Raw genomic sequence first — 24,699 nt, 5'->3', positions numbered from 1 at the left:
TCATTTACTTGTTCTGTACAGTTGCTCCTACAGAAGACAGAATGAAAGGGCATTCCTGTGTCAGATAACCGTGCTTGAGCTTCACGTTTCAGGCAGGAAGCAATGGATATATGTCCCTGAAATCAATTCAATGTGATTATTTGCTAAGTTTTCATGAATACTAAAAAGGAAAGGTTGGCTGACATAAAAAATGCAGTGCAATGGTTCCCTCAGGGGCTGGGCACTGGTGAGGTCTGCATTACTGCTTTTTGATCTTCCATTTATCCTTTTCTGAATATGAATAAAATATCCTTTGAGATTTAGTTTAAAATTAAGGAAAATTAACGATCCCCTTTGAAAATCAGTCTGTGCTATGCTATTACTCTTTAAGAAAGTTAAGAAACCTTTCAAACTTTAATTAGGAGTCTACCGTTCCCTCTCTCTCACTCTTAAATTGTATAGATTTTTCCAGGGGAAACACCCTGATTTTCGTTGGCCGTTGTTTTCAGCATGCACTCTCTAGATGTGGCTCAGGGGGCAACTTCAGAGCCAAGACAGGTGTATTTCAACCCTTTAATTTTATGTGGAGAGTTGACCTTGCTGCGTGGACCACGAGGAAAGCACTCAAATAAGAGGAGATCTAACGTATGCTGGGTACGTCTTTCCAAAACCTGAGATTGTTTAATCATTTTGCAAAGTAGCGGCAACTTGAGTGGTTCCCTAACCACTATTTCTGTAAATGTAGTGTATTGGACAGCTAATGGAAGAAATGTGCAACAAAGTGAGGTCTTTTGTGTGTGTACAAGATCATAATGGAACATGTTTCTAGGTAGAAGTATATTTACATTTATATCTTCAGGTACTCTTATTAAAAACAACCTACTGATTAAAAATCAGGAAAAGTTTCATCTCCCTGCAATGGTGAGGAATTGTGGCAATCCAGCCTCTTGTGAGTGACGTTATGAGTGAGGCATGTAATTGACCAGGCAGAAGTGCATAGTGACGGCATGGATTATAGAACAGTCAAGTACGACATTCTAATATTTTTATTTAATTGGCTGTGCAGTTGATTGGGATGATTAACTTAGCTCTGCATTATAGCCATGAGTGACGTCATTTAGGGAAGAATCTGAAGAAAAGAAACTTGTGACTTCATCGGCTACTACTAAGCAGTTCTAGGATCTTTGCTGATCTTTGGGGCACTGGTGGCAGAGCACTTGTGGTTTCCAAAGACCAGGTTTAAAAAGTGTGGTTCTGCCATTGACAGGAAGGCAACCAAGGATAAATCACTTAACCTCGGATTTTTTTTGTTAGTAAAATAGAGGTATTAATGTATGCCTAACTTAGGTTTAAACACGACACTTAAATTTGGGTCATTGCAAGAATGAAAGGAGTAGATGAAATCGCTACAGAACACTGTAGAACACTGTAAAGCAGTTATTTTTATTCATCAGCCCATAATATCACTGACAATAGAGACGGTAGTGATGTCTTTCTATCCCGATTTGTCGCTCTTCGTTGGGACTGATGGATGGGGCCAAGCTTGCTGTGGATGAGTTCCTCACTGTGTTTCTTACCTGGATTTTGAAGATCCTGAAATATAGAAATATTGTTTAGAAACAATGAACATTTTCTCTGGGTCTAATTTTTTTTACATGAATGTACTTACATCACTGAGGGGAAGTTATTATCAGTCCTGAATGTTCTAGAAAGAAGGCCAGTAAAACTCAGTGATTAAGAAAGTTTTGTAAACCTTTCTATATAGCCAAATTGGCTTGTCACTGTCTTCTGAAATATAACATGTGCATGTTATTTCTGCTTGTGATCTCCATTTATTTTGTATCGAATGTCTTCCCTCTCTAGTCTTTCCTTTGTTTAGAACCCGATTAAGTTCACTTTTTCTAAAAATAGACTTTTTTGATTACCTCAGCTGTACAGTAAACACCATCCTTAAAAGGTCTCTGGTGAATGTGTAATTTACTGATTTGTATTGTTATTTACCATAACATGTGTATATCATTTACCTCTTAAAGTCAATTGTGAATTCTTTGGGGGAAGGAATATGCATTGTACTCAACTGTTAGAAAATAATACTAGAGTTTTATGATGACAGGATGATTAGATGAATAAGAAGGGCTACCCTAGTAAGAACTATTTGGGAGCAAAGAAAGTTAATTGGCCAGAAAGAGTTTAAAACATTTATTTGATGGAAAAAGGTTTTCAAAATCAATTTAAAACTTGATGAACTTGAAATTAAGGAGGAAAAGTATTGACTGGAAACCACTAATGCATGACCAAGAATGTTTAAAGGAAGAAGACAAAAATTTAAGTTTCATATTTGGAAAAGGAAAAATTGAGGGTAAAATTAGACCTATGAAGAGAAATCTGGTGGGTCTCTTTTAGTTGTCTTGTCATCTATAGTCAATGCAACATAACTGTTGTATTTTTCACATAGAAAAACAAATGTAGAACCTGTATCTCTTGCAAACCGCACCCTGATCTTTCTTTACAAATCAATCTTCTTCCTATACCAAAATGTTCTCCTTTTTGATGGCAGCATTTGAAGTGATTGTGTGAGGTCCTGGGAAAGAAAGAAATGCACAATTGTTGCATTACTTTATTTCATATTTAAATAGACAGTCATCTTCTTATTACCTCTTCTAACCAAAGTCAAAATACACAGAACGTTGAATATACAGTTTTTGAAAAGAACAGTTGCTATTAAGATTGGCAGCTTCTGTTCTGAATGTTCTTAACAGGACTAGTTCTTCCTTAGCATGTCCTTAGTCTTCCAAGTGTTTTAGGCAATACTAAGACAATTTGCTTTTTCATGATAGAGATAAGTGTTACACAAAAATGAAGTTACTGTTATTGTCCATTCTCTGGTCTTTTAATATTATCTTACTGGTTTAGGTTGACTTGTGATTTTTCTTTCCCAGTGGAATTTTCCATTAGATTGCATTTAGAAACAGTATGGGTTCTTAGACTCCAGTAAAAAATGCTCACTGCTCATGGCCACTTGTCTTCAGGCCATAAGGAAGATGCAAATTGACTGCATAGACCATGAGACAATGTTCAATCACACTGGCTTTTGTAGGCTCACCTTTTTAAGAATTCTTCTTGGCCAAATTCGATAAAATGAAAGGATTCTTACTTGTAGAGTCTTCCTGGCTAGTTAACTCAGCTTTCGGATGCTGCATTGCCAACAACTCACTTGCATTTATAATTTAAATATAGTGACATAGAAAGCAGACTTTCAAAGATCTGAATGTGGTTTTACAATCAAATTTTTCATCCCCATAACCTTTGGTATGTGATCATTCTGGCCCACCTTCACCAAGAATCCTATGAGGTCGGTTTAGCCAGAATTCCCATTATATCTGATGTTTCCTCTCAGTAATTTTCCATCCACTGACCTCACCCTCCTCCTTGGCTATAAATCCCCACTTGTCCATGCTATATTTGAAATTGAGCCTGGTTTTCTTTCTCCTTTGCAATTGTTCCTGAATAGAATCTGTGTTCACAACTTTAACCTTAACCTCTGTCCAGTTCTGGTTTTCTTTGCCAGGCAGGATATCTATTTCTAGGATCTCTACGTAGTGTATAAACTTGAAACAACAATTGTGTTTTTTTTTGTTGTACTTTTTTCTTCCAATCCATGAAAAAAAAATTAAGCACTTTATATCTAAATTTTCTCTGAGAATAAATGTAATATTTACAGGGCTTGTAGTATAAGACAGTGGCATAGTAAGGAAGAGAAAGAATGGTGAACAAGAATTTATATTCCAGTGGTGATTAATTTGTCATACTTGGGATGTGTCATCATTTGCTAAGTTATGTAAGTCAAATTATTTCCTATATATTTTTTTATCTTTTGTAGTAAAGTCTAAATATTCTATGGTAAGAGAAGACTGAAAACTCTAAATGCCGTGGCATTAGGGGCCCTGTTTATTTTGGTTAATTTTTTCATCCTTAGCATCCAGCTCAGCAGCAGATAGATACAGAGTAGGTGATAAGCAAATATTTATTTTTTTCCAAATATTTATTGATTAAGCAAATGAATAAAAATGAAATGAAAATTCTATTCTACAAGTATTTTTTTTTTTTTTTTTAAGCTGGTTAAACTGAACTCTTGAAAAGGAGGCTAATTCAAACACTTGGTCATTTCTACTATTGTTTTAAGTAGAAAAAGCCCAAACAAGTATCTAACTGAGCACCAAAGAAAAGAGCTAACAGCTTAAATAAACTTGCAAAGGAGTTGATACTGGCATGTGTATGCAGTGATATTCCTAACACCTTGTTTGACTGTTCCACACAATTTTACTTTACTGGTAACAGTTGGCTAAATAAATGGAGACAAACTTACATTAACAGAACCCTTCTCTGAGCTTGATGAAAGCATATTAACCAGACAGATAACAGCAACTTCTAGGAACTTAGTTGCTTCCTAACTCCAGCGTACTAGAGACCTAACGGTGAAGGTGAGAGTCTTATTTAGTTATGCTCATTATAACTATCACAACCCACTCAGGGATACAGAATGATCACTGCCTTCATTCTATCATTGCTTTTTTTTTTTTTTTTTTTGAGACGGAGTCTCGCTGTGTCTCCCAGGCTGGAGTGCAGTGGCGTGATCTCGGCTCACTGCAAGCTCCGCCTCCCGGGTTCACGCCATTCTCCCGCCTCAGCCTCCCAAGTAGCTGAGACTACAGGCGCCCGCCACCACGCCCGGCTAGTTTTTTATATTTTTAGTAGAGACGGGGTTTCACCGTGTTAGCCAGGATAGTCTCGATCTCCTGACCTCGTGATCCACCCGCCTCGGCCTCCCAAAGTGCTGGGATTACAGGCTTGAGCCACCGCGCCCAGCCTATCATTGCTTTAACTTAACAGACACCATCATTTTTCTGGCCTATAAAAAATGTTTATTGTGTTCATCCTTTTATCTAGATTGGTGCTATCCAGTGGAATTTTCAGTGCTGATAGCTATGTTCTAATATCTCTGTTATCCAACACTGTGGCCATAAGCCATGGAAGTGTGGCCAGTGCAACTGAGGAACTTGATTTTTAATTTAACTAATTAGAATTTAAATTTAAATAGCCATATTGGCTAGTGGCTCCCACATTGGGACAGGGTAGCTTCAGACTGTAGCACCAGTGTTCTGTGGTGGTATCTGGCTTTGGGCCAGATAGAGTCAGGGTTTAAACCCAGTTCTGCTATAATATTTATAAGTTATGGGAATTTTGCCAGATTCCAAGGGATGACTACACACACACATGCGTGCATGCGCGCACACACACACACACACCTACAGCCTAAGTAGACTTACCAAGGAGTCAATGTATAAAATATGTGTCTACAAGAATTACTGGTGTATATTAAGCCAACAATGATCCTCAAAGTCCCCTTACTTTCTGGATATATTATAGATAATAATTACAGTTTGTTAAGGAGTTACTTTGGGCGAAACACTGTGCCGAACACCTTTTATACTAAAGTATGGAAGGTTAAGCAAACTGACCAAGGCAGCATGTGATGAAGCCTAGATTTAAGCCCAAGACTGAATCTAAAACCTATATATTTATATATCATATATATAGGGTAATATATAGTACATAATATATATTATATATACATTATAAAATATATAGTTATATATTTATATGAAAAAATAAACATATTTTATATGAAAAATATATATAAATACATAATTATATATAACATACATACTGTGTGTGTATATATTTTATATATATATAATATATATATAAAATGTATTACCCCAATATTGCCTTTTAGCTTCCTGGGTGTGGGACGAATGGCTTATCCATCTTCCTCGACAGAACACTTTGAATTTGACAGGAGCTCAACATATGTGGATTTATCATTGGCTTAGTTTGTACAGAAGGCACTGATGAATAAGAAGGAAGATAGCATGTTGGGGGTGGCAATTCACTCCCTAGAAAGTATTAGTACATCAGTGGCTCCTTTTCACTTGTTTCAGAAGCTCAAAGAATGCAAGAGCACTGTGTGATAGGCTGCTTTTGCAGAGGAGTTATAGCAAGATTAGAACCTAGACCTCAGTGTCTCCTACAATGATTCACAGCAACTTGGCCAGAGACCAGTTTGTAGATCTTATCCAAGACAAGCCTCAGGACATATTTCAGAGTATCAGCTTGCAAAAAAACCCATTTCTGAGTGCTAACATCATTGTATGTTGTCTTTTGCTACATAATTTTATTCTTATTTTGTTAAAAACAAAATATACCTTTGGTTGTTTTTCTGGTCACTCTTTGATTCCTGGTGTAATAATAGCAGGGGCCCTGAATCAGAGAATGAGACCTAAAGGCTCTGACAATTGCAGCAGAATGGGGACATTGGTTATGCTCACTCAGAAGAAGTGACTGATGCTCCTCCATCTCATGTGAAGCTGAGAGGAATGGGCATAGTTTCATGATCATCTCTGCTGAGGTAGGCAGGGAGCTCATGTGGACTGATTGTAGCCATTGGCTGCAGCTTAGCATAGGCTCCCTGTTAAGTAGGAACACCAATATTGACACTAGACAACACACAAAGTGTGAGAATAATGTAAGACAGATAGGACTGTTCCCTGCAGATGGTGGGTAAGTCTTTGACTCTGCACCAGGGAAGAATGAGCTTGGGTGTAAGAGCTCATAACAGCTGCCACTCTGGGCCGTGGTCAACTCTTTAGGCTCAGATAGAAGCCTCCACACATGTCTAGCTGAGTAAGAACTCTCTCTTTGATAAGAGCAGTTTTAAAAGGGGCAAATAGAACCATATTAGGGTTCTATTTTTATCTTATTTCTCAATGATATGACGCTGTTCTGAATGCTGGATGCTTTATTGACATGAGAATAAAAAGGGAGACTCTTCTGGTGCTGACAACAAGGTGTGACTGTCAAAAACTGGCCGTTCCTCAGTAGGCATGTGGCCCTGCTCTCAAAGTTGCATCGGTAAGAATGGCTCAAGATCAATTTTTCTGAAAATCTAGTCATTATTTTTTGGCAGGCATTCTCTAAATATAATTGGCTTATCACTAAAATCCTATCTAGCAGGTTAACTCATTTAGTTACTTGGGATTACATTTTGTATTCAATTTATCTTGGAGGTACACCAAGAAGTTACCTTCATTAAAATTAGATGTTCTTTGCAATCTGGAAAGAAGTTTTAAATGGGCATTTTATAACACCTGCTTTAAAAATTCTCTAGTATAAAATACTTATTTATAAGCTCTATAATGTAAAACTTTGAGACTTTTTGTTTGAGTGGATTTGATATTGCTGTTAAGATACTTGACCTTTTCTCCAACCTTTCCTTTACCTACCTGATGGACAAGTTTCAGAGCTTTCTATTAAAGCATAAATCTATAACTTTTATTAAGGGATTAAAATCTGAGTCTTTTTCTTTGTGCACAAATAAATCAATCTGTCTTTAATTTGTGGTGTAGATTATCTGCAAATACTTTCCAAAGAGCTTTAACTTTTAGCTGTAGGATATCTTAGCATAGATATCAGGCTAGAACATTTCTTCAAGATTACTTGAAGTACATGTGATAATCTATTCTTCTTATTGTTCTAAATTTTAGAACTCTGGGATCAAGTTAGACCACTAGAAAACCACATGTTTAGAGAATCAGACAATAATTTTGGCCTATATATTTTTTTTTTTTTGAGACAAGAGTCTCACTCTATCCCCCAGCTGGAGTACAGTGGTGCAATCTCGACTCACTGCAACCTCTGCCTACTGGGTTCAAGCAATTCTCATGCCTTGGCCTCCCCAGTAGCTGGGATTACAGGTGCCTGCCACTACACCCAGCTAATTTTTGTATTTTTAGTAGAGATGAGATTTCACCATGTTGGCCAGGCTGGTCTCAAACTCCTGACCTCAGGTGATCCACCCTCCTAGGCCTCCCAACGTGCTGAGATTACAGGCATGAGCCACTGCGACCACGCTTTTTTTTTTTTTTTTTAAACTACATGTACACATTTTCTTCAGTTTTATGCATATGACCATGTCAAGGGATGTTGTCAGAGAAATGATATTAGGACATTTTTTTGTAAGGTCGAGGTCATGGATTTTGTGCTCCACATTCACAGAGTGACCTTCATGGGGGCTCCCAGCCTAAATGTAGTCCTCCCTTCTCATCTGCACTTTCGCATTTTGTGGTTTCAGCTTCCCGAGGCCAACTGAGGTCCAACAATATTAAATAGAAAATTGCAGAAATAATTCATACATTTTAAAATTCCCTGCTGTTTTTGGTAGTGTGGTGAAATATGCTGTCCTGCTCCATCCCACCCGGGGCATGAGTCATCCTTTTGTTCAGTATATCCACACTGTAGATATTACCTCCCCCTGTTAGTCACTTAGTAGCTGTCTTGTTTATTGTATTGAAAAAAAATACAGTATGTAAAGAGTTCAGTGTTATCCAAGGTTTTACTCATTCACTGAGGGACTTGGAACATATTCCCTATGGAAAGTGTGTTGCCCAATTCTTTTTATGAAAGAATGCTGTGTTTCCTAATTATTGATACCTAAGGAAAACTAAACTTTTCCTGAACATTTCTTTTCCTTTTGACTGTTCATCTTTTTAAATTTTATTTTTTATGGGTTCATAGTAGGTGTACATATTTATGGGATACATTATATATAATATATATTTATTGACAAGGTCTTACTCTGTCACGCAGCTGAAGTGCAGTGGCGCTATCCTGGCTCACAGCAGGATAGTGACCTTTCAGGCTCAAGGAATCCTTCTGCCCCAGCCTCTCAAGTTGCTGGGACTACAGATAACTATGCCTGGTTAATTTAAAAAAAAGTGTAGAGATGGGGGTCTTGCCATGTTGCCCAGACTGGTCTGAAACTCCTAGCCTCAAGTGATCCTCCTGCCTTTCCTCCTAAAGTGCTAGGAAACCAGAAGTTAGTCACCATGCTTGGCCTACATGAGATATTTTAATACAGGCATCCAATATATAATATTCATATCAAGGCAAATGGGGTGTACATCACTGAAAGCATTTATCATGTCTTTGTGTTATAAACATTCCAATTATGCACATTTAGTTATTTAAAAATGTACAAAAATTATTGACTTGAGACCCTGTTGTGCTATCAAATACTAGATTTTAATCATTCTATCATACTTTTGTACCCATTAACCATCCCCACTTCCAATCCCATCCCCATCACCCTTCCCAGCCTCTGTTAACCATTATTCTGCTTTCTATCTCCACGAGTTCAATTGTTTTAATTTTTAGCTCCCACAAATGAGTGAGAACGTGCAGTTTGTCTTTCTGTGCCCAGCTTATTTTATTTAACATAATGACTTCCAGTTCCATCTATGTGGTTGCAAATGACAGGATCTCATTTTTTTAAATGACTGAATCATACTCCATTGTGTATATGTACCACATTTTCTTGATCCATTCATCCATTGATGGATACTTAGGTTGATTCCAAATGTTGGCTATTGGGAATAGTGCTGCAGTAAACATGGGAGGGCAGATATCTTTTAGATATACTGATTTCCTTTCTTTTGGGTATATACCTAGCAGTGGAATTGCTGTAGTAGTTCTATTTTTCGTTTTTTGAGGTACTTGTAATAATTTATATTACCATCAGCAGTGTACAAGGGTTCCCTTTTCTCTATATCCTCACCAGCATTGGTTATTTACTGTGTTTTGAATAAAAGCCATTTTAACTGGGTTGAGATGATATCCCATTGTAGTTTTGATTTGCATTTCTCTGGTGATCAGTGATGTTGAGTGCCTTTTCATAGACCTGTTTTCCATTTGTATGTCTTTTGAGAAATGTGTATTCAGATCTTTGTCCATTTTAAAATTGGATTATTGAATTTTTTCCTATTGAGTTATTTGAGCTTCTCATATATTCTGGTTATTCCTTGTCAGATGAATAGTTTGCAAATATTTTTCTCTCATACTCTGGGCTGTCTCTTCACTTTGTTGATTATTTCATTTGCTACTGTAGAAGCTTTTTAACTTGATGTGATCCTATTTGTTCATTTTTGCTTTGGTTGCTTATGCCTGTAGGGTATTACTCAAGAAATCTTTGTCCAGACCAATCCTGGAGAGTTTCCCCAATGTTTTCTTGTAGTAGTTTCATAGTTTGAAGTATTAGATTTAAGTACTTAATGGATTTTGGTTTGATTTTTGTATATGGATAGAGATAGGGATCTAGTTTCATTCTTCTGCATATGAATATCCAATTTTCCTAGCACTATTTATTGGAGAGACTATTTCCCCAATGTATATTCTTGGCTCCCTTGTCAAAAATGAGTTCATTGTAAAGGTATGGATTTCCTTCAAGGTTCTCTATTTTGTTCCATTGATGTATGTGTCTGTTTTTATACCAGTACCATGCTGTTTTGGTTATCATAACTCTGTAATATAATTTGAAGTCAGTTAGTGTGATTTCTCTAGTGTTGTTATTTTTGCTCAGGTTGGCTTTGGCTATTCTGGGTCTTCTGGGGTTCCATATAAATTTTAAGATTAGTTTTCCTATTGCTGTGAAGAATATCATTGGTATTTTGATAGGAATTGCATTTAATCTGTAGATTTTTGGGATAGTATGGATATTTTAACAATATTGATTCTTCCAATCCATGAACATGGAATATCTTTCCATATATTTGTGTGTCCTTTTCAATTTCTTGCATTAATGTTTTATAGTTTTCATTGCAGAGATCTTTCACCTATTTGGTTAAATTCATGCCTAGGTATTTTATTTTATTTGTAGCTATCATAAATGGGATTACTTTCTTGATTTCTTTTTCATATTGTTCACTGTTGGCATAGAGAAATGCTATTGATTTTTGTATGTTGACTTTGTATACTGCAACTTTACTGAATTTGTGAATAAATTCTAATAGGTTTTTGGTGGAGTCTTTAGGTTTTTCCAAATACGAGATTATATCATCTGCAAATAAGGATAATTTGGCTTCTTCCTTTCCAGTTTGGATGCACTTTATTTCTTTCTCTTGTCTGATTAGTCTAGCTAGGATTTCTAGTACTATGTTGAATAACAGTGGTGAAAGTGGGCGTTCTTGTCATGTTCCAGATACTAGAGAAAAAGTTTTCAGTTTTCCTCCATCCAGTATGATACTAGCTGTCATATATAACTTTTATTTTGTTGAGGTATATTTCTTCTAGACACAGTTTTTTGAGGGTTTTCCATCATTAGTTTTTTAAGTCATTACTCCCCAAACTGTGTTCTGCAGTCTTTTTCTAAGCAGACTGGTAAGTGGCACATGGAAAAAGCTTTCTGACCCCTTATATGGTAATCATCACATTAACGGCTCTGTGTGGTTGAACAGTTAAGAAGAAACAAACATTAACTTTATTTAAATCCTGAATTTGCTAATATTTCTTACATCATGTGTGTGGTATGTGGGACATTTCAATTATGATCTGGCAGAACAGCATTAAGCAGATACCAGTTTGTGAAATGCTGCTGCAGTTTCGTGATTTTCCTCTTTACTGTGTTTTGGTTGCCAAGAGGCTCAGAGAGAAATTTGCAAAATTTTAGACTTAAATTCCTAACCTGTGACCTGGACAAGGTAGCCATAGACATCTTCGTAAAATTTCAAATTCCACTTCATCCCACCTGCTTTGTGAATTGTGGCAGAGCTGTTTCTGCTGGGTCCCTGACCCCACAAGAATGCAGAGCATCATGATTCCTCTTTCTCTACAATCACAATAGCAAGCTCTGCTTACTTTTTCTCATTTATCTTAACTACTTATCTCTTTCTATTCTGGGCATTTTACTGACTCATGTTTTACTTTCAATTCAGTTCTTCCAATGACCTGCAGCGAATACAGGTCCATAGACTTATCAACCAATCTCACATTTACTTGTTTCTAAAGCTTTAACAACCAGTCTCTTCCAGTGAGCCCTACTCAGTGGAATTTCAACATATACTTTATATTATAATATCATCTTTTTATGACTTCTATTTCTATCATCTTATTTTCCTTCCTTCATATTTTTTTCTTCAAATTTCCAACTTATTTATTGTCCCATTTTCTCATACATATCTCTGAAATCTGGCTCAAGTCCTTCATGTAATGAGATGATGGTGTAAATAACAAATTAAGTATTTTTCATAATTAATTAAAAATAAATAGGTTGTTTCCTTTCTAATACCTGAAGGGATATAGTCAGATGGAAGTGGGGATGACGCCATGGCTGGGATATGAGTGGGAGTGTTGCCAGATCATTTTGGAGAATGGGAGGTGTTAGGCAAAGCTGGGTAAATGTGAGGCTCTCTGAGGCCCTGAGCAGCATGGAATAAAACAGTGTTTCCTTGTCTGACTGACCCTAGCAGAAAGCTCAGCTTTGTGTCTGACCAGTTGTGCCTTCTGGGTCATAGCCATGCAAGAGAAACCTTGGCCATGCTGGCGTTGTCATTTCAGGATAAGGTGTCAGTTCCCTCCCAAGTGTGTGATTTGGAATCCTGATGTGCAGCAGCATGCAGGACAAACACCTGCCACCACAGGGTGTGCCCATCATAGCTCTCAGCTGCACTCGCAACAATGACTCTAGCTACTCTGCAATATTTTGGGAGAAGTTACTTGCGTGCTTACTTCATTGGTCAAAATTCTCTTCCAATTGAAATTGGGTGACCTACAATCAACTTTTTTGCTTCCTGGATATTCTGGAGTGACACAATAGAGTGCATTGAGAACAAATGTTTAATTATTAAACACGGCCCTGCCTCTGAACTGTTTGACTAAAAGAAATACCACAGACATATTTCTGACCCTGATGCCTCCGACTTTGTTTTATGCCTTGATTTGTCAACATCCATTTGTCTTTTTCAAAACCGAAGTAGAGAATTTCATAAAAATGTTATTTGTCTTGCACTGGAATGAACACACCTCATTTATGTGATCGAAGTTGTCTCCTTTTCCCAGTTTTATTCCTCCTAACATCACTACCAATTGAATACTTCAGAAACATCTCTTTTACATAGGTTACAGCATAAAAACTTTTACTCCTGTTACCTATAGGTTAAAATCTAAACACATTATTATTTTGGATTTCCAAATCTCCAAAGTTTGGGTCCAGTTTTTATTTTTAGCCTTATTTTTGGTTAGCACTCCTTCCACAAACCATTTGCTCCAATCACACTAATGTTTTCATTTGTTGCTTTCAGTTTTTGCCTTGAATGTGTTTCAATACAGGTCCTTAATGTACATAAATAATATAAATAGTAGTAGAAGTAGTGAAAATAATGGTGACCACATTGAAATGTTTGAATCATGTACTTCTTTTTTTCCTGTCTTTCAACTATTTGGCATTTGTCTTCTTTCTACACATTTCTTCACCTATCCTAACATCACGTCAGGGTCCTCTCAGCCCCCTTTTCTCTGTTATGCCTTCTGGAGCACTGTGGCTAGAAATAAACCCTCTTTGCTGAGCTACTTTGATTCTTACTGTCCAATCATTGGTGACCACGTTTTGGGTAACTTCTACATCTAGGTACCCTTTTATTGTGTGTTTAGAAAGTTCTCAGCTTTTGGGAGTGACGTATGTACATTCTTTAATGTGAATGGCACGTATTTCAAACCTTTTGTGGGATGTGTGGATTATATATAGAAAATTAAATTCTGGAGGCCGAGGCGGGCAGATCACAAGGTCAGGAGATCGAGACTATCCTGGCTAACACGGTGAAACCCCATCTCTACTAAAAATACAAAAAATTAGCCAGGCGTGGTGGCGGATGCCTGTAGTCCCAGCTACTTGGGAGGCTGAGGCAGGAGAATGGCGTGAACCGGCAGGCAGAGCTTGCAGTGAGCTGAGATCACAACACTGCACTCCAGCCTGGGGGACAGAGCAAGACACCGTCTCCAAAAAAAAAAAAAAAAGAAAATTAAATTCTGGTATAGCTAATACATACCTGCACACATGTACATAAATAGGAGAAATACACAAGAGGAACAAAAACATGCAAATGGCAGGTAGTGACTGGCTCCTCCCCTCCTGTCACTGAAGCCACTTGGAAGATTTCTGTGTTCTCTCTCCTTCCTCTTCCTCCTCTTATTTGCAGGTCTCCATTTTGATGAGTTTTTCTGATCTGACAAAGTAAAATGGGGACTGTGAACTGAGTTGCATTAATATAGTTCTAGTTGAAAGTAGTCCATGTTTACTATTTATTTTGTAATGTTTAGTTACAAAATTTTGTATTGATGAATGTGCTTTTTTTTTTAAAAAAAAATATGATATGTAAACAAAAATTTAGAGGAGATCCATACTTAATCTTCTGCTTTTTTCCAGAAGTTTTGGCTCAGTCCTGCAATGATTATACCAATGACAAGAGTAAAATCAATGGAGATAACACAGGGATGCAAACATGAACACTTTAACATATTAGACAACTTGATAATTCACATTCAGATTGCAATGAAATGAAGAGAAATTTGCTGTCCTCTAATTTAATTGTTTGGCTCATTATTTTCTCAGAAAAGAGGCTATGTGATTCTTTCTCAGGTTGGCTGGGGATTTCTTGGAATGGAGTGGAGTGAGACCTGGCACAGGGTGGATGCAGACCTCCTGGGGACTGGCTGCACCAGCAAGATGCCCTCTCCCTTAGGCTGCAGCTACACCTGTGAATCATACATTTGGGAGAAATGTAGATCTTACTGGGGGATTTAACCTACTTGCAATTTGTGGAAAATATCCAAATAGAATTACAAAAGCATCACCTAATTATAACAACACATTTATTTTCCTTGACGGTCTTTGGTTTTGACTTGTCGAATTTGTTTATTTAAAGAAGGTTGGTAGGTGGCAGTTTTTGTCTGCCGTGTGTGGTGTGTATGCGTGTGATACTGACCTAGCTAAAAATATTTGCATATGCCCGTAGGCCATTGAGAAAATAAGAATCAGCATAGAAACGAATCAATTTATGCTCCGCAAGGATCCCATTTTTTAAATATATACAGATGGGATGGTTGAATCAGGATGCATGATACTCTCATGCATTTCTGAAGTTTACTGCACCACCTGCAGCCTGTCTTTGTGCACCTGAAAACCCTTCAGAAGCAACGATCTCCGTATGTGATGTCCTGCACCCTGCTGGATTCATGCTGTGACGTTGTACATTGTCTCAGGGGAGGAGAAAACCAATAGGGTTTAGACAGAGGCTCAGTTTAGCTCTGGGAAAAGAGCCTACAAAAATTTGCATACAATTTCTATTATTTTGTAATTGTGGAATTATTACTATTTTTCATTTAAGTCACTCATTCAGTGCACTTTATGGAGATTACCTTAATGGGAGTGAGTGAGTGGGGTCATTGGGACTCCTGGAGCTTTTTCTTAGTTGGAGGACAACTTTTTATTAAGGTTTTAATTTTTAAATTTTATTTTTTAAATAAATGAAATTTTAATTTATTTTTAAATTTTATTAATCTATTAATTTTCTGATTTGTTAAGGTTTTAATTTTTTTCTTCTTTTTAGGCTTCAGTATTAGCCTGAAAGTAATTGAGAAGCCAATTCCAGAATTCTTGAGCTAACTGCCATGGATATTATGCAAAATCAATGGATAATCTCCATCCTTTTTATATGTTATAACAACTGTTTTATTAACCTCTGTGGAAGATTTCAATTTTCTTTGAATCTCTGAACAGGCCTATTTGCACATTTTTTAAGGAGAAGAAAACAGATTTGTAGTGTGAAATTCGCTGTAGGAAATTCTGATAATAATTAAAGAGGAGGCCGGGGCATGGTGGCTCACGCCTGTAATCCCAGCACTTTGGGAGGCTGAGGCGGGTGGATCACTCGAGGTCAGGAGTTGGAGACCAGCCTGGCCAACATGGCGGAACCCCATCTCTACTAAAATACAAAAATTAGCCAGGTGTGGTGGTGTGCATCTGTAATCCCAGATACTTGGGAGACCGTGGCAGAAGAATCGCTTGAACCCAGGAGGTGGAGGTTGCAGTGAGCTGAGATTGTGCCACTGCACTCCAGCCTGGGTGACACAGTGAGACTTTCTCTCAAAAAAAAAAAAAAAAAAAAAAAAAAAAAGGAAATTAGGAAGAAGAAAACAAGAAGGAGGTAATGATGTGTGCAGAGTAGAACATACACACGCGCGCACACACTGGGGTTTTAAAAGCAGTCTTGAGGAGGATAAACTTGACATGGCTGTGACAGTCCCATGGGGGAGAGCCAGCGTGTTTTGCTGTGCACTGGCGTGAGGAGAGAGATGGAGAGATGATGTGTGCACTGTGTACAATCAATAGAAAGGAGCTGAGAGCTCAGCCACGTGGACACACTGAATTTTCTTCCTTAGATAGGCTGTGCTAAGTGTGTTAATTTGGATTTCTGAAGTTTTCTCTATCTTAAGTGTCATGTAAACTTGGCATAATAAGGCATGATTAAACAGGGAGGCTAGAGAAAGTATGCATTCCGTCTTTCAAGAAGAATCCACAAACTGAACCTTGCTTCTCACACTGCTCTAGTGCTCATCCAGGCACTTGTTTCCCCTCAGAACAAGTATTTGCTTTTAGGGAGAATCTTAAAACATGGGCTCGTGTTTCCCTCTGGAGGGACTTGTATTTGGGTAACACTTCCGCTTTACTCTGCCCCTCATCCTGGACATTCCTCCAGGAGAAGGAGGCATGTCCCTTCCCTGACTGGTGAGAAGGAGGAACTGGCCATGCTTGGCTCAGTCCTGACAGCTTCCTTTTTCTCTCTCCCCCAGGGTCATCTGCCTGTCCATGGCATGCATTCTCATCTCTTTGGAGCTCAAATCTTACCTTTACTAATGGCTAGCTGTGTAATCTTGGAGAATTTCTCAAATTTTTGGTGTCTCACTTTGTTGTTTCATAGCTCGAAAATAGATGCGATAATAGATTGCTTCTTTGGGTATTATATGGAAGAGTCTTTAATTAGTTAAAGATAAGGAAGACTTTTGTAGAGGTAAACAGATTAAGCACAGCATACACTATCTCTCACCTCCAGAGACAGAGCCAGCACATCCACGAATGTGTGTCTTGTTGAAGGGGTGATATTAAAGGATAGGGGTGTTGCACATACTAAAAGCTGTCTGTACCTGATGGACACTTGATAAACCTTTGTTAGATGAGGCCCTAATTGAAAGAAGGAAGGTATATTTTGAAATATCTCCAAATGATTCTGCTAAATACCCCTTTTCCTCTCCTGCTACAACACACACGTGTGCTCGCACACATACACACACACACACACACAGCACCTTTGTGCATATAAGCACATCATCTATTGAGAGTCATTGTGAAACCTCCCTCTTTAGAGCTGTCTTTTATTAAATTATTAATGACACACATGCTTTCTAAAGACAGCAGGCTGGTAATTTCTTTTTCCTCTTGACAAGCACTGTTAAGAATATACTTATTTTGTACTATTTTGAAAAGTCGTATTTACAAACCACTAGCGTTTTCTGAATTATATTCGACAGCATACCCTACTTGCTTCATGATCCAAAAATAGTATATTGAATAGATAGTGATGTCCTTCACAGTCACTATTGAGTCATAAGGCGCTGAAGGGAAGTCTGGTTCATGGGAAGTGCTCTCTCATACAGGGAGAACAAAGGCTGGGACACGACCTTTGATTTCTTCCTTCTCTTTTAATAATAGATTTTTTAAAAATTCAAACTCAAAATCTAAGCTGTCTTTCATGTTATATTCACTAATAGTGCATATTATAGCTAGATACATGTTAAATATAGGTCTTTAGAATATCTTCATCTAAAATAATTATTTGCAGACAACACATCTATCATTTAGGTTCATGTTGGAGAAACCTGGATTATGGCTTAAAAAGGTATCTAGTCACTCATTACTAATTTTCTTTACTTATACTTGCCTTTTAATTCAATTTTGAACATACATATAATATCAGAGATTACCTTGTTGGATGTTATATGGAATGGTGAAATAATACCATTAGTATTTGAGAAACTTAGTAGTTGAGAAACATGGACGATTTAAGAGGGTTAAGCTCAAAACTATATAGGCAAGGAGTACAAAGGCTTGGTTAAAAAGAAAACAGGTTGTTTATACGTGGCTTATCATTAAATCATATAGTTTGATATGCGTAAAAAGTAATGCTCAGATATGTGGTAAAGTAGGGAAGATAGATAAAATCTATTCAATCTGTTTCTCTTAGATGGAAAGCTAGTGCCATATATTCGTTTTTTTAATCTTCAGGGATAAACATAAAACATGGCCCCATAATTACCTCTATTTCTAGTGTGTTCTCTGTGCTGCAGGTATGATAGTAGGTGACTGGCAAGCATTGGCTAGTTTGATTCACAATTTAGTGTGGCAATAATATGTTGGCTCTGATTTTTTAAATAGAAGAAAAAATAAGCATTTGATAAATAAATTGGAAAGCATTATCTCTTTAACAGAAGATTAACTTTATTAAACATTTTGCTGCACTAGGTCTGTGACACTTGAGAAGAAAATTTTACAAAGATTTTGGAAATCCCCAAATCTACATATATATTTTTCCATAAAGTACACATACAATGATTTTGAGAACAGCAAAACTCATCTGGAAGGCACATGCTGGAAGATGGGCTTGGTTCACCCCCTGAGTGGCCACTCATGTTCACCTACTAACATATAAACTCAGAGGGTTGGGACTCCAGGTAGGACATGTGCCAGATCAGAAATGTGAGAAGACAAGAGGGCTCGTGGACAGCTGAAGTGACAGATATTCAATTGTAGAAGGCCCGTGTATAATCTCTCTCCACACTTGTTTGTGTGTATTTAAATAATGTTGTATATACAGTTTTGTGTCTGGCATTTCCCCTTCTATGCATTTCCCATGTCGTTAGAAGAATTGAAATTCCTCTGTCATAGAGAAAAATGATAATTATTTGTAATGCTGACTAGATATTTCATTATGTTAAGAATTATTAATTTTTGTGTGTGATAATAATGTCATATTCTGAAAGTTTTTATCTTGGAAGCACCCATGCTGAGGAATTTAGAGATGTAATAATATGTCAGGATTTTGCTTCAAAATATGTACTTGAGAGGGGCAAAGTAAGTAGGAGTATGAATGAAGTAAGTTTGGTACTGTGTTGATAATTGTTGAACTTAGGTGATGGAAATTATGGAATTTATTATACTGTTCTCTGTATTTTGCATATATTTAAACATTTCCAAGATTAAAAGTTAAAGTTTTTCTATAAATTTAATTTTGAATGGCTTTATGATGGTCACAATAAGGATATATTCATGTAATCGTTTATATTATACAATTTGGGCACATTTATATAATTTTATTTTTCAAGATCATGTAAGGTATGGCAATCCACATTTCTCTGTGCATGAAATTTTACCAACATTTAAAATTATTCTGGGGGGAGAATTTTGGGGGGTATATTACTGCACCAGGCCAGGCCTGTAATCCTAGCACTTTTGGAGGCCAAGGCGGGCAGATTACTTGAAGCCAGGAGTTCGAGACCAGCCTGGCCAACATGGGAAAACCCTGTCTCTACTAAAAATACAAAAATTAGCTGTACTTGATGGCACATGCCTGTAGTCCCAGCTACCTGGGAGGCTGAGGCATGAGAGTGGCTTGAACCCAGGATGTGGAGGTTGCAGTGAGCTGAAATTGTGCCATTGCACTCCACCCTGGGCGACAAAGTGAGAGTCTGTTTAAAAAAAAACAACAAAAAAACAAACAACAGAAACAAAAATTTACTGCACCAATGAATGTAATCATTTAAAAGTGATAAGCACTTTTCCAATTGTTTCCCAAGTAGACTTAATTGTTTCCCAAATAGACTGGATATTTTTTCTAATATTATGAGAATGCCAGAGCCACCTCATGCTATTAGTATTGCCCATCATCATTTAAAAATATATCTTAAATTGATAGATCATTTCATTATGGACAATAGAAGAATAGATACTTCTTGAAATATGAGAAATTTATGGTGGTTGTAGAAAATTTGGAAAGTGCAGAAACATCCCAACACTAAAAGAAAAACCACTGTTGAAGTGCGAATTTTTCGTAACAATCTTTTTTCAAAATATTTTGAAATATTCTCTGCTGTTCAGTTGTAATGATAGCTGGAGGCATTTATTTTGTAACCTGTTTTTTTCCAGTACAGATGTGAAAAGCTTCACATCTATTATTTAGTACTGCATTGTCAAATAAAGTTAGTTACAGAGAAGTTTCAGAAAAAAAGATAAATTTGTAAAAGGCCATAGTCTCTGTGAGGGAAAGTGACATAGGACATTTTTCCATGTGGCAGCAGTTAGGAAATGTAGGAAGGGCGTCAGAGTCTCTGAGTCAGCTTTCAGATGCATGTCCTCACTTTCTCTTCATACCCAAATGAAGATCTTGTTTGAAATTTACAGATGGAGAAGCGAAGGTCTTGGAGATACAGGGTTCTTCAGAAAGTGGTCAGAGCCTCCTAACATTGCTTTGGGACTGTGCCCCTCCCTGTTCCCTACTGCTTTGGCTTCTTGCCAGCCTGGGTGTTCTGATCACTGCAATGCTTGCACTTTCCTGAGTCATTACTGTGGAATCTGTTGACCCTTCTTCTTGTGATACTGTTTTCTTCCTTTTTTTTTTTTTTTTTAAAAAGAAAACTGTAAAGTTAATGCATACTCTTGGGAAAAAAGAATTCTAACAGAATTAAAGATTATAATTGAAACATACTTTATACACAGTTTTATATGCCATTTTTTTCTTAATACTACGAACAAGTTTTCTGTGTCCTTAGAATGGTTGTAAATGCCGTTATTGTGGTTACGAGGGGTGTAGCCACATTCTAAGAGTGCATCACCATTGACTTAATGCTCCACTGTATCCTCTGATTAGGCCACAGCCTCGGCTGACCTGCGCTCCTGGCTAAAGGTGACCAGCCTCCACCTCAGAAGGCCAGGCTTTCCCCTTGGCTGCCACCTACAGCCAGTCTAACCCGCCATGCACCCGAGTCTCTTTTTTTTTTAAAAAATGTTTTCCCCATTACTTCAGGTTTGGATAAAATAATTTACTATGGTTTGTAGCCTGGCTCCCCAAATAATAAGGCTGGAAGTCACGATCTGAAACTAAGTGAATTAACCTCCTGTGCAGGGAAAATTGAGTAATGAGGAAAAAAGACTTTGAAAGAGCTAGGAAGATTCATTTCCTCTTCTCCCTTTTTCTGGTGAACAAACTGTTTCAGGAAAGAGATCTTGCTTACCTCTGCAGCCTCTCTGAGATGTCCCTCATGGCCACAGCGATGCACCCAGCAAAGGACCCAACTTGGGAAGCTGTGGCCAGGATGGTATATGTCACTTTGCATTGCTTCTCATCCTCCCCTCCGAAGCTGTTTTCCTCACCTTCTTGCCATGAGTTTGCACTTCCTTAAACAAAATAGGAGCCTTTTTAGTCATTGCCTCAGACCAGTCTTTTTAGGGAACCTGAGCTCAGGCAGAGACCTAGATGCAGAGGGATGTAAAATGCTCCAGGAAGGAGACGCAGAATGTACAAAAGCTTTATGGGGTGAGGGAGCATGATAGGGTAAAAGTAAAGGAAGGCTGAAAAAAAAAAAAGTAAATGGCAAATGTGAAATATGATGGAGAAAGGAAGAGGAGGGGCATGTGATGTAAACTAGCTGGGGACAAAACCACAGAAAGTGGTGTAGACCCCGGAAGCAGTCTGGTCTTGATTCTAAGAGTAACAGCAATCTACTGTAGGGCTTTAGGGAAGATGGCAGTGGGATGGAGATGGGATAGCGTATTAGTCCATTTTCACACTATTGTAAAGAACTGCCTGAGACTGGGTCATTTATGAAGAAAAGAGGTTTAGTTGACTCACAGTTCCGCATGGCTGGTGAGGCCTCAGGAAACTTACAATCATGTCAGAAGGGGAAGGAAGGATGTCTTACATGGCGGCAGGCGAGAGAGAGCCTGTGAAGGAGGAACAGTCAAACACTGATAAACCATCAGATCTCATGAGAACTCACTCACTGTCATGAGAACAGCATGGGGAAACTTCCCATGATCCAATCACCTCCTTCCCTTGACACTTGAGGATTACAGGTCCCTTCCTTGACATGTGGGGGTTACAATTCGAGATGAGATTTGGGTGGGGACACAGAGACAAACCATATCAGGGTAGTAACATTGGATTTGAATTTTGAAAGGGCCACTCTGGTTGTGCAGGGGAGAATAGATCATATGAAGGAGGTTTGCAGTGTGGATATTGCTTGATCAGTTAGCAAGTGATGGCATATTACTGGAGAAAGATGACCTTAGCTTGGACTGCTGTGGGAGTAATGGAAATGGAGAAAAATGAGAGAGATTTGGGAAGTAAAATGGACAAGATTGGTAAAGGTTGGATATGTAACCTGGGGCAGTAGAGGAGTCTTAGATAACTCCTAGGTCTCTATGTTGAGCTATTTATTGGATGCTGGTGGCATTCACAGAGGTAGCTAACAATGAGAGAAGATGCAGTTGAGGGAAGATAAAACATTTAGTTTTGAAAATACTATATCCTGTGAACAGTGTGATATTCCAGTCCTGTCTCAGAGAAGAGATTTAGGCTGAGGTCAGACATTTGTGATGTACCTGGTTTAACTGTTCCCTGAAGTTCCCTGAAGCTGGGAGAGTGAACAGATGGTAAGGAGAGGCAAGCTGGCCTTGCCTTCCTGGATTTTATGTTTCCAAATGACTGAGAGTACTGTATGGATTGGATTTAGCCTTTTGCTCGGTACATCTGAGTAAAAGAAGAAGTCCCTGCCCTTCCTCACCCCGCAACCTCCTTCCCCAGATCTGAAGCTGAATTATAACTAATGAGTACATGCCTGGCCCAAATTGGGTCTAGAATGCATTTGTTTAATGTGGGCCTTCTGACTAATATTCAGTCTTACCTGGATATTAGTGGGCTATTTCATTTTTCAAATAATTGGAGTCATGTTGTAGTTCTTCCAGGGAAATTCCAATCACCAGGGCTGGTGTCTTTGCCCTTGATCACATTGATTTATAGAAGTTATCTTCTTCATTTGTAAGGCATTTGTTGTGTTTGTTATGAGTGAGACACTAAGTAGGGCACAATATGAATATGACATGGGTCTTGCTCATTAATTTTCAGCAAGATAAGAGATTATATTGTCCTTCATAACATTGATTTATGGAAGAGCCCATATGCAGAACTCAGGCTCCTACTCTTTCTGCATTGCTGTCTTTGAGAGCTTGCAGTCACAGAACAGATATTGAAAAATGAGTGGCAGTCAATTTTGACTACCTCAGAAAACAGTACCTATAGTGTGGTTAAGAGGGTAGAGCATGGCTGGATGCAAAGAGTTGAATATGGCTAACCATTTTCCTGTAAGTTGTATATTCCATCTTTCTGAACTGGGTTAGTTATACCAACTTATAAGATGACATTTCTGAGAACAAGTTGGATGTAAGTCACTGATTGTGTTTAAAACTGAAGTGTTACCTACTTTATAGTTAGAAATTTTCTCAGACTCACGCAAACTGTTTACTAATAGCTTGCTTTTATATGTGATTCAGATTTTGTCTTTATAGATATACGGGTTGCAAAGTGGGATGTGGCATATCATAATCAGATACGTATTATTAGGGGGATATCTTAAAGCCTCATTCTCAATCACTTTTGTATATTTCTGGTGCTGATATAATCAATAGAATTTCATATTCAAGAGAGTAAATTTACTAAACCAGATGAACCAAGACAGTACATTATTAATGTATTCTTTAGTATTTAGAATCTTAAACATCAGCATGACATGGGAGCTTACTCCTGACTTGACAATCGTTTTTTAGCCTCTTCAATAGGTAGCTTTGGCTCTTGCTTTCAGTGCTTTCAGGAATGAAGGCTCAGGTGGACAGTGACAGTGATATATTCTTTTTCGCATGTAATTATCAATACCTGTTATCATTTATACTTCATTATTAGTTGCAACTATTTTAATGGCCACTCCTATACCCAGAATATCCACAGCATTCTTTAAAATTGTTTTTCTTTATTTAGCTATTACTGTTAACATTAATTATATCAATTTGGAATAAAGGGATATGGGAATATTCTATACAATTTTTTACAGCCTTAATACTCTTTTCTTCAAAATTTTGTGGTATAGAAGAATTTCCTTTCACCAATGGATTTTTGTCCTTTGAAAATATGAAGGACTGCTGTTTTAGCAAGTCAAAATGTTACCTGGGAATGATCAATGGTTATGATTTACCTTCTTGTATTACTGGTTTAAAAAATGGAAAATTTGAAAGATGCATGTATTTTTTAAATTAGTTAATTACTTTGGATAGTCTCATGATAGTGAATCATTTTGCTGGAAATGATATAGTAGTATTCATTCCCTTTACCTTAGATTGCATTTAGGTCTTTGAAATATTGCTCCACTTGTGAATTGAATTTTTTTGGGATGAAGTTTCTTCTAAAAGTTATCTGCCTCATTTATTTGCAAAGCATTTGTTGAATGTTTATTATAAGTGAGGCACTAGGTAGGGAAAAACACGGATAAGAAGATATGAGACCTGCCCATTGGTTTATCAGCAAGATTAGTTATTGCAGGCTTCCTCTTATAGCAAATTTGGTGGATATTTATAGAAAGTGAACGTGATCACAGTAAACTGCTTTTGCAAGCCTGGTGAGAGAACTGGTCCACAAATTATGTAATGTAAGGGATAGCTAAAAGCCATGATATCAA

The 24,699-nt window shown here is 37.6% G+C and overlaps 1 protein-coding gene and 1 long non-coding RNA gene across 3 annotated transcripts in view; one reads left to right on the top strand and one right to left on the bottom strand.

Annotated features, from left to right (window-relative positions):
* The window catches only part of LOC135968203 (uncharacterized), a 433,495-nt gene that overhangs the window by 166,200 nt on the left and 242,596 nt on the right, over positions 1-24,699 (top strand). The gene's annotated exons all lie outside the window — the stretch shown is intronic.
* LOC102144127 (Gilles de la Tourette syndrome chromosome region, candidate 1) lies at positions 1,407-21,309 on the bottom strand. The gene is given in 6 exon segments (XM_045377970.2): positions 1,407-1,572; positions 13,914-13,984; positions 13,986-14,090; positions 17,585-17,601; positions 17,686-17,703; positions 21,243-21,309. Coding segments are annotated over 6 exon segments (408 nt in total). The 3' UTR covers positions 1,407-1,442.

The sequence above is a fragment of the Macaca fascicularis genome, chromosome 18, assembly GCF_037993035.2.
Source record: "Macaca fascicularis isolate 582-1 chromosome 18, T2T-MFA8v1.1".
Taxonomy (NCBI): Eukaryota; Metazoa; Chordata; class Mammalia; order Primates; family Cercopithecidae; genus Macaca; species Macaca fascicularis.
Note: the sequence above shows the minus strand (reverse complement) of the source record. Positions and strands in the feature narration are given on the sequence as shown.